The sequence below is a fragment of the Gavialis gangeticus genome, unplaced genomic scaffold (assembly GCF_001723915.1).
Source record: "Gavialis gangeticus isolate Ggan-Ray unplaced genomic scaffold, GavGan_comp1, whole genome shotgun sequence".
Taxonomy (NCBI): Eukaryota; Metazoa; Chordata; order Crocodylia; family Gavialidae; genus Gavialis; species Gavialis gangeticus.
In genome coordinates this window covers 181,199,803-181,210,620 of record NW_017728992.1, presented here as the reverse complement: position 1 = coordinate 181,210,620, position 10,818 = coordinate 181,199,803, and the positions used below count along the sequence as shown (strand labels likewise).

Sequence of the window (10,818 nt, the reverse complement as noted above, 5' to 3'; positions counted from 1 at the left end):
TGCAAGGGCCCCACATTACCTGGGACCTTCTTTTTACCCCCTGTGTATTTAAAAAAAGACTTCTTATTGTCCTTAATCTGGGAAGCTAGTCCCAGTTCCATCTCTGCCTTGGCCTTCCTAACTACCCCCTACATCCCCTATAATTGAGTGTGTTCTGTGTTATAAATCAAGGTGTTTAAAAACTGAGAAAGGGAGAGTATTGATAATTCTGTTCCAGAGTAGCTTATTCCACATCCTTCAAAAAGAAACTGCTTTATCATGTGTTTTAACGCAACTCAGTCATTTCAGAATTCATCTAAAATTAGATAAATATGTATCTTAAAATTTAACTGAAAGGAATATGCCTTTTGGGCTTTGCTGGACTTGCCTTTCTTTTGAAATGGTAGGTTTTCCCTTTAATCAGAGTACTCTTGAGACTTCCTGACCTTTTCAGAGGGGGAAAAAAAGTATTGATCACTGTGCCCTGCTATTAAAAGTACAAAGGGAATGCTTAAAATAGCCAAAGACATCAAAAGTGCATGTGAACTCTTGGTTTTATAGTTAGCAGCAGAACAGCAGGCTCTCTGTATACTGTCTACTGCAATACCCGCCTTAGAATGGTACTGTGCATTTCTTTTACCACTGTTCAGGAAAAAAATCGAGAGAGAGCAATTTAGTAGGCAATAAATCTATAATTATGTTTCTGACTGCTGCAGCTGTAATATGGATGGCAGCCCTATGGATGTTATATTTGCCTGAAAAGCATATATAAAAACCAGTATTTAAACTTTTTTTCTCATTTGCTCATTGAAGATAATCTTGTGTCTTTGTGCAGAGGTCTGGAATTATTTTCAAAGAGTTTTGGTGAAGAGATATGCAACTGAACGAAATGGAGTCAATGTGATTAGTGGGCCAATCTTTGATTATGACTATGACGGTTTACATGACATCCCAGAAAAAATAAAGCAGTAAGAGTCCTGTATTTTAAATGTAATGACTAAAATATTGTTTTCTATTTTACAATAGCTGGTATTTAGGGATGAGATACAAATTACTTAGGGGAAAGGCAAGAACTAAGGTTCATTAAAGCAATAAAGCTGAAGAGGATGTGCTTGAAAGTCTGTGTTTTCTGATTCTGACATATTGTGATAAAAGGTTGCTCTTCAGCAAAAATGTCCTTTTGGGTAGGATGGTGGTAGGTGGAAACAAGGAACTGCACACCCCCAGAGAATCCCCTTCCTCCTAGGGTAGCAAGTTTGATTTCTGCTTCAGAAAACCTACAGTCTAACTACTGTTATCATGTTTTCACATTGTGGAGTAAATACCTCTTTTAATAGCTGGCAGTGTGATTCCAAAGACAAAATACTAGGTCTTTTCTTAATTAATGTTGAATAGGGCTTTCCTATTAATAACTTTGACACTCCTGAACTAAAGAAAACTTTTTAGAATAGAATATGTCTGCACCACCAGGGGCAGATCCAGGATTTTGTTAAAGGGGGAGTATGGAAACAGCCACCAGTGCTGCATGCAGGGGTAGTTGTACCCCCACTCCCAGCTTTTCCCACACCACTGGGGTGGGCAGGCCACCCCATGAGAACAACAAGTAAGGACTTAAAGTCCCCCAATCATTTCTCCCCCATCTTGGTCTGCCTTCCATTCCCTGCCATGCTCAGTGGCAGGTCTCCTTGCTTCCCCTCCTGTTCTCATCTTCCCTATCTGCGCCTGGCACTGTTCCTGTGCTTCCAGGCTGACCTGGGGGCAAGGAGCGGGGGATTCCAGAGCTACTCCTGTCCTGTTCCAGTTGGGCTGCATGGGGACCTGGGCTCAGCTGGGACAGTAGTGGGGACAGGTGAGTTCTCTCTCTGGGCTTGCTCCCAGGCTGGCAAGGAATACCTGGAGGACCAGTCAGTGAGGAGAAATGCATTTGCTGCCACAACTGCTAAGCCGGACTCCTAGCAGTGTCTGGCTGCAGCAAGGTAGAAGCCAGGGACAACGGTGGTGGTGGGAGGGGAGAGGAAGTGCCACTGAGCATGGAGGGGAGGGAAGGGGGTAATTCCTATTTGCTTTGGAGACTTAAAAAAAAAAAAAAAAAAGCTCTGACTGCTTTCCTCCCACAATTGTGGTGTGTCCATGCCACTGCACCTACTCTGGATCCACCCCTGCACACCACTGATTTGCCATGCCCCATGCATCAGTGTCCTTGGACATGCCATGCTTTCCCTCCCTGCTCAGCTTGGGAAGCTGCAGCTTAACTGCTTGCATTTCAGGAGATAGTGTATATGGAACAGCAAAATGTGTATAAGGACACTGCTCTGTGACCTGTTCAGTTTGCACTGTGGGCACACCCTTAAAATCTGTCTATCTTCTATATTTATGAGGCTTTCTCGCTATCCAGTAATTGTTACAGTGCTAGTTCATTTTGTGAGTGTGCGATAAAACCTGCTGACACCTAGCTGTGATCTGATCTTTACTTACCATAGTATAGGAGAAGGAAGAAAAAAAGATGGTTGTAGATCATTGGGGTAGATTTTGGGGTGCAGGGACAATTCCAGACCCCTGGTTAAATTTGCAGAGCCTAAAGTTTGGGTTGTCTTTCTTAGAAGCTATAGTTTAATCACAAGCAATCAGATTTATACAGAAATGAATGGATGAAATAGCATGCCCTGTGTTATAAAGGAGCTGAGTCAGATGAAGGAATAGCTACTGTAGGCCAGTGTCCAAAGTCCTAGCTCCTGGATTTATGCAATCTTTTTACAGTCTCAGTTTTCATTTTAAGAAAAGAAGCTTCTCAGGCTGGGAAGAAAGCTGCAAACAGCCAGAAACAATAGCCCCGAGAGTAAGAAGGGCAAAGGAAAAACCTCTTAGGGAAGGAAGAGTTATCAACAACCCCAGTAGTGGACTCTATAGATTCTTTCTGGCATTAAACATCAGTGAATAATCTCTGCCCAGGGGTTCACAGCTGTAATGAGGTTATTCTGGTAACAAGGAATGACCAGAGTGCAAAGAGGCACTTCAGCTTCTCTCACCTGTCAGAATGGAAAGATCATAGGTCTGCTGTGCTAGCTTTATTCTGCCTGAAGCTTTCTCAGAGGGCAGGTGAATATTCAGGTCAAGCCAGTTCTCCCAGAAAGAGAAAGACTAAATAATACGAGTCCTTATACTTGAAGAATGAGTCTCTTTGCACATCTCCTAGTCTTTGGTAAGCACAGTAATAGAAATGGTGGAAAAAGAATTGGTAGATAACAATTATCGATTCATTTTAGGATTAATTCTAGAATGCTGCAACCTTGTATCTTGGTAGCTGTGATTGTCTAGGGAATATGTGAGAAACAGCATTCATTAAGTAATGTGTTTATTGGACCTGCTATAGTGGAAAAATATCATAGGTCCAATAAGAGATATAATTAAGCAACACCTGCCTCTTGCACTTGCTGATAGTAATACAGAAATCGCAGGATTATAGTGTACTATCCTCTTACAGTTTACTCACATCCTAATAATGAGTTAGACCTCTCTGTAGAGGTGGAGATGAGCTTTTTGGCAACATTAAATAGAAACTGTGTTTTGCATGGACTATTTTGGCTGTCTAGTAGACTCTAAATATTTTGTTTTTGTTTTCCCCTAGGTTTGTGGAAGGCACTTCAATACCAGTTCCAACTCACTACTACAGTATCATAACTAGTTGCTTAGATTTCACTCAACCTGCTGATAAGTGCGATGGACCACTCTCTGTTCTTTCTTACATATTTCCCCACCGTCCCAATAACGATGAGAGCTGTAATGTAAGTTCAACTAAGCTCTGCTTTTTTATAACTGCTTATGCAGCTAGTAGCTGTGGGCCTAGTAAAATCCCATGCAGTAATAATTGTTTAAAATGTTAATCCCTTTTGAGCAGCAAACCTAAAATGTCCTGCCACAAGGTCAGTAGACCGATGGCATAGCCAGGAGCATAACTGAGCAGTCCTGATTCCATTTCTAACATCCTGCTCTAAAGTTTAGATGTTTTTGCTGCCATGGGATATGGTTTGGCACAAGGCTGTCGAGCTTGCTAGTGGTCAGCAGGCTGCACCCCCTGTGGGCTGCAACAGCAAGGGCTGCTTGCTATGGGGCCACACTAATGCAGTCCATGGGGCAACTAGACCGCACTAAGGCAGTTCATGGGGCAACCAGGTGCTCCCTGCTGCACTGAGCATGTGGCACTCTACCACCTGCTGCACCAGCTGTGTGGGCACTTCACATCCCCCTGCTGCCCTGGACACATGAGTGCTTCCTAGATGTGCAGCCTAGATGTTTTCATGGTGTCCAGTTTCCTTGTGAAGCTACAACTGGCTCTTCACTTTTTCCTAGTGTCTATCTGCCATGACATTCCAGGAACAGTGGATAATATTGTTACAATTAAAATGCAGAAACATGCAAAGCAAAACAAAACAAAACAAAACAAAACAAAATGTAAAGCATCCGGCTAGTATTAAAAATGAATCACTGAAGCCTGTTGATGACAGCATGCCAAATGCTTGCTGTTGTTTCCAAGGCCCATCTAGATAAGAGGTTGGAGCTGCTTCTGTTTATTTAGGATAGCAGAGACAAACAAATGCTCTTTCCATTATTGCATTCACTTCCAGTGAAAAGCTTCTTCTGCTCTTAGATCAAAGCAAGACACTCTGCTATGTCAGAAGCTCAGTAAAGTATGGTGGATCCAGGAGCAGGTCCAGGACACTGAAAAGGTGGGGGGTGCAATTCTGGTGGAGAGCTTCATGCACCCATATCCAGACTGGGGCCCATGGCAGTGGAAAGGAGTGGGACTGCACCACCACACCCTGCCCCTGGATCCTGTCCTGAATGGATCCAGTCCACTTAGAACTTCCATAGCTTAACACGTATATGTTATACATGAAACCAACACAGAGAGTTAATGCAGTCTCCTATGCACCCATAACCATGGGCACTGAATTCAGCAGTTTGCAAGTATCATATAGGCAACTATTTTTAGAGTTGTCCTTCTGCCTGAAGTTAGTCTTTCCTTCTACAGCTGTTTGGACCCCTGCACACAGACTACTCACTGTAGGTTGTCAGGAATCTGCTTCCTGAATAAACACATCAATATTATAGGTTTTATATTGGCACAAAAAAACTAGGGCTCCCATTTGAGCTGCAGATAGAAATAATCTTTCCAAATCTATCTACAATACACCTGGGACACTATCCATGTTCTCATCCATCAAATATCTTTCTCATTCAGGGCCTTCCTTTTAAAATTGACCTCTTTGAGAAGCCCTCTCCATTAGCAATCTCCATGCCCTCACTTTTGAACTGATTCAGTTTCATCTTATTTGGACTGCAAACTTCTGGGGCAGGGAATGTGTCTGATCAGGATGACAAAAATTGTACAAAGTATTCCTGATGAGATCTCTTGTGTCTTCTACACTGGCACTGATGTATCAGTTTCTACTGGAAAAACCTTGTCTGATACATCATAGGATTGCATTTGTCTTTTTTTACAGCTACAAGCTATTAATGGCTCATATCATCCTGTGTTGGAGTAATGAGCCCCAGCCCTTTCCCTCCTTTGCGATTTGCAACTAATGAGCTTTAGCTACCAGAACAAATGCTTATTCTCTGTACTACTTTGCTCTTCCTACTGTTGAATTTCATCTTCTTCTATTATTTTATCCCTCAGGGTCATTCAGTTCCTCCTTTTTTGTATGCTAGTATCTCCTAATTGCATGTCATCAGCAAGTTTCACCAGCCGTGTCTCACAGGGTCATTAGTAAAAGTATTAATAAAGGTTGTTAAGATGGGGTTGAGTGCATATCCATGAACCTGGAATTTTCTCTTTCAAGATGATTCATGGCCTCCCCTTTATTTTATCCCTAGCTTATCTCCCAACCATACCATAACATCTTCTCTAGCTCAGTTAATGAGTTCCCATGTGGTACTTTATCAAAAACTTTACTGAAATCCATTAAATACACTGCATTTATTTTGACTAGAAAATTGGTATTTCTTATCCAGGAAATCAAGATTAGTTTGGTATGATCTCTTTTGGGTATAAACCCCTGTTATATTTTACACAATTTAGAATTTATTGCCATGCCTTTAATTATTCCTTCCTTTAAAATGTACTCTTAAGGCTGTTGCTGTTGTAGTCAGACTACTGGGTCTAAATCACTTTCTTTGCTTCCCACCCTTTAGAAGGCCTATAGCCAATGAATGTTCCTCTTTATATCCTGCATATAAGGCTAGATATGTGCCACCCCTCTTGTTTCAAATGACAAATGCATTATTAATATCTTGTTAAGCACATTCAGCTGTTCACATCTCATTACAGAGCAACCATTAAATAGCAGTTAGATAGCTGCTGCAGTTGCTCTTTATTGCATGCAAGCAGCTGTTTGATTGAAATTTCCAGGGTGTTTACTAGTGTACAACCCCTGCTTTGATCCACCATGAGCACACTGGACTCCTGTGGTCATGGGGAGGGCTCAGAGCATCTTCTCCTGCAGCCAAGAGGGATAACAAAGGTTGAGCAAACACTATACTGAGTTTAATTTCTATACAGCACAAATTGGGAGCAAGCAGCTGAAATGAAGGTGGTTAAACTGCATATACATAAACTGCATAGGTCATCTAGCTTTGCGCTGACATTGGGTATATAGCATTAACTCAGCATGGCCGCTATGAACAGCACAAGGTCCCACACTCCCTGTTGCCTAGCAAAAATCCTTACTGCTGTAGCTTCAGCTTCATGCCCAGTTGTTTCAGGTAGGTATCTGTACTAGTTTGAAGCCAGGCAGCCAGCAGGGCATGGTGGCAGAAGTCTAGACTGGAACAGAACAGCACATTGATTTTTTTTCCAGGAACTCAAATTTGGCTTTGTGCAAAGCTTGAACTAGACATCAGTTACCAGCCCTGTGACTTACCCGCATTTTAAAGATAACAACACATTTGAAAGTTCCTCCAGGGGCTAGAATTTGTATCGCATATTCAAAGGAGATTTTTGTTTGGGCTCTAAATTGGATTTCGATTGAGCCTAGACATTAGAAAAACACAGTGGTGGATTAACTTTGCTGTAGTCAGGTTGTTGGGCCTATTCGCACCATAACAAGTTGTTCTCCAGTCTTGAGAACTGAACTTGAAGCCAGGAATTTTGTACTCTTGTATTTGCCAAGCAGAGCTCCTGGAGCTCTGCAACATTAGGTTAAAGGGGCTGCCCTTTCAATTTGTCTCTAATCTTACTTTGTCCCACAGCCTTCTGTTTTGATAGTGACATGATTCTGGAGTTGGAAAACATGGCATATCAAAATAGGCAAGCGCCAGGTCACAGAAATGTACTTTAGAACTGCACTGTGTAATCTCGTCGGTGCTTCGTGCCCACATTGTGTAAACGGTCACTCCCCTCGCTTCCGGGCTGTCACAGCGTGACCCACAAGCCTCACCTGTGGGGTGTCTGTTTTTGGTAGGGTCAAGCTCTGTTTCCTGGCATGGGTTTAATTTTGTTCAGGAGTGTTATCAAGTTCGTAAGGAAGATGTGAGACTCAGGAACACATCTAGAAACTAGGCACTTTGTCCTTTTTATTTTTATTATGCAGTGTGTTTGAATCCTTTAGCCATAGAGCTGGTCTGTTCTTCAGGAGATGCAAATTTATGCCTGAATTGTCATTAGTAACAGAAAAATGATTCTTGGAACCGTGGTTATGTGCTGCATTTTTGGGGGATGAAACAATTCAGTCGAGTGCCGGTCCTTCATTTTTTATGATTTTGCATTCATGGGCAAATATCCTGTGAATGTGTTTGTTTTGTTAGAAAATGCATCATGTTATTACTCTGGGTATTTCAGTAATAATGGTTTACAACTAATTGATGGAAAACAAAGGCCTCGTTCCTGCACTGTGATCTGTGTGATGGACTGCAGCACTCCTCTGGTTCCCAGTACAGAACCAGGGTCTTAAGCTGACTTCCAGAAGACTTTAAGCGTCCCTCCTGACCCAAGCTTTGTACAAGATTGGGGAAAGATCAGAGAGCAAGGCTATTGTATTTCTGGATACAGAGAAGAGGTTGTGCTTAGCTTATTGAGGGCAAGCCTAGGCTTCAGGGATAATGTCTTTCATTCTGAAGGCACTGAGGTTTACAGTCCTGATCTCTTATGAAAGCTGATTCCACAGTTGTACGCCATTCTGAGAGAGCTCTAGCCCTATCATTTTCTTGAACTTGACACAGTCCATTGGAACAACTGATTTGTTTGTCTTGGTTATGTGGAAGGCCACTCATCCTACTGTGTAAGTTCAGGCAAATACTGGTAAACTGAAATCAAGCCTAGATTGATTATAAGCATGATGTGTCAATGCTTTTGAGTTTTCCTACAGTCAGATCTTGATATTTTATCTCAAGGTGCCATGTTCAGTTTAGCTGGCAAGTGTATAAAGCATTTTTTAATAGGAAAGATTTTGTGGTTTAAAGGTAGCTCTGAGGGGCTATCACTTACCTTAAAGTGAGGTTTACAGGAGATTAAAATAGTATTGTAGCATTACTGATTCAGGTAAGGGAGGTGCTGATCATGTCAGAAGTCTGGTTAGCTAATATTTAGAATTTGAGCTCAAAGCTCAATCAGGACAAGAGTTTATTAACAAACTAAAGTGAGTTGCTTTCTTGAATTTTTTATACAAAATGGCCAAAATCAAAACTGAATCAAAGGACTGGAAGGGACCTGGAAGATCATCAAGTCTGGTCCCCTGCAATGGGCAGGAGGTTATTGGGCTCAAACAAGCTCAACAAGGTGCTTGTCCAGCCTCCTCTTGAACACCACCAGGGATGGCAACTGCACCACCTCTGCTGGGAGTGTGTTCCAGATTCTAGTTACCCTTACGGAAAAGAAGTTTTTCCTTATGTCCAGCCTTAATTTTTCCTTGATTAGCTTGTGCCCATTGGTCCTCATCCTCCCAAGGGGTGCCATCCTGAAAACTTGCTCCCCTAAATCTTGGTGCTCACCCCTGACATACTTGTAGGCAGCTATCAAGTCACCTCTCAGTCTGCTCTTACTCAGACTGAACAGACCCACTTCCCAGAGTTTCTCCTCATTGGACCTATCCTCCAGGCCCCTGATCATATGGGTGGCTCTTCTCTGTGCCCCCTCATGAGATATTGAATAATTTTTCAAGAATACCCAGGGTTCGAAATATGGGGGGGAGGGCTCGGGGAGGGCTCGGGGAGGTCCCCCCCATAAGAGGCTAATCTACAAAAGGTATTTGTAAATTCCCTTTGAGGATTAGAACTGAGAGATTGGAGAGAGAGTGGTTGTGTTGTGAGAAATGTGCACCACACATTTTTGGGTAATTGGGTATTTTTGTCTTTGATAGATATTCAGTGTGTGTTCCTATTGGTACAGTTGTTTGCTTTATCCTATGTATTTTGCATAAAGACATTCAGTCAACTTCCTCAACCACTGGATGAGATGTATTATATTTCTGGAGGGGCAGGTGTAAGATCCAGGAATTGCGATTAGTTCTGTTGTGGGGGGTAGTTATTGTGGGGGTGGTGGAGATATTGGCAGGTTTTTACATTCTTTGTCCCAGCATGACCTGGATCCATTCGGTATGCTGTGGGCCATAGGAAATTTGCTTCTGGTGATGAGGTTGGTGAGTCTCAGTGCCTGTTTAAAGGCTGGGATGGGTGGTTCTGGAAAGATCTCTTTCAGAAATGGGTCATCTTCTAGTATGGGTTGCAATTGTTTGAGGATTTTCTTTATCGGTTCCAGGGAAGGTTGGTATGCCATAACTAATGTTGTGTGATTTGTGGGGATTTTCTTTTTGTACTGCAGCAATTCTTCATGTGGTATCCAGATGCCTCTTTCAAAAGTGTGATCTATCTCTCTGGAAGAGTGTCCTTGTTGAGTGAGAGCCCTTTTGAGATTTGTGAGGTGATGATCTTTTCCATTGTTTCCATTTCAGAGTTCAGAGGATGAATCCAAGTGGGTTGAAGATCTCCTTAGGATGCACACTGCACGAGTGCGTGACATTGAACAGCTCACAAGCTTGGACTTCTTCCGAAAGACCAGTCGAAGCTACACAGAAATTCTCTCCCTAAAGACATACCTGCATACGTTTGAAAGTGAAATTTAACTCTCTAACCATACTCAGTACATCCCTTTATCAACTGGTGTATATTTTTATATTGTTTTTATATTTATTAATTTGAAACCAAGACCTTAAAAATATTAGTATTTTACTCCTATATCAAATCTTAAATATTAAGCTCTTGTGTCAATTGTTTTGTTTCTCTAATGTTTAATGTAGGTATGTTTTTTGGTTTCTTAGCAGTGTCTGTAATACTGCAGCTTAAGTTGTTAGAGCTTTTAAGTGGTGCTGCAGGATTGATATTTGCATTGAGGAAACATTAGTTTTTCAGTGCTCTGTTGCCACATTTGTAGTCCTGTGTTGTGTATCAAAATACTGAACATGTAAAATTACACTCATTTACTGTTAACTATGTGACAGACATATTTAAACCCTATAGACAAATAGAATTTTAAATATAATAAACCACACATTCAGTTTTTTTTCTTAATGTCTGTCTTTTGCTTCCCTTTTGCAGACAGTATTAAAATTTCAGGGATATAACCACGTCCTACTGATGACCTGAAGCCAATTTCTTATGTAGTCCTGCTATAGGAAGTTACTGTGAATTGTAGACTCAGACACCCTTCCTGATACGTTAAGTATGCGGGACATGATATGGATGTACGTGGCAGTAAATACTGGCTAGAAATCATGTTAGAGAGGGGTGGGAAAGTAGCATTAGTGACTTCCACAAACAAAGCAGCTCAACCATGTACGGGCAGTCTCT

The 10,818-nt window shown here is 41.8% G+C and overlaps 1 protein-coding gene across 3 annotated transcripts in view; it reads left to right on the top strand.

The window, feature by feature from the left end:
• The window catches only part of ENPP2 (ectonucleotide pyrophosphatase/phosphodiesterase 2), a 141,988-nt gene extending 131,449 nt beyond the window's left edge, over positions 1–10,539 (top strand). For all 3 annotated transcript variants that reach the window (XM_019528101.1, XM_019528100.1, XM_019528102.1), the window contains 3 exons: positions 815–947; positions 3,605–3,761; positions 9,924–10,539. In XM_019528101.1, the coding sequence (XP_019383646.1) occupies positions 815–947; positions 3,605–3,761; positions 9,924–10,094 (461 nt within the window). In that variant the 3' untranslated portion in view covers positions 10,095–10,539. The remainder of the gene's footprint in view (positions 1–814; positions 948–3,604; positions 3,762–9,923) is intronic.
• Positions 10,540–10,818: the final 279 nt, after the last annotated feature.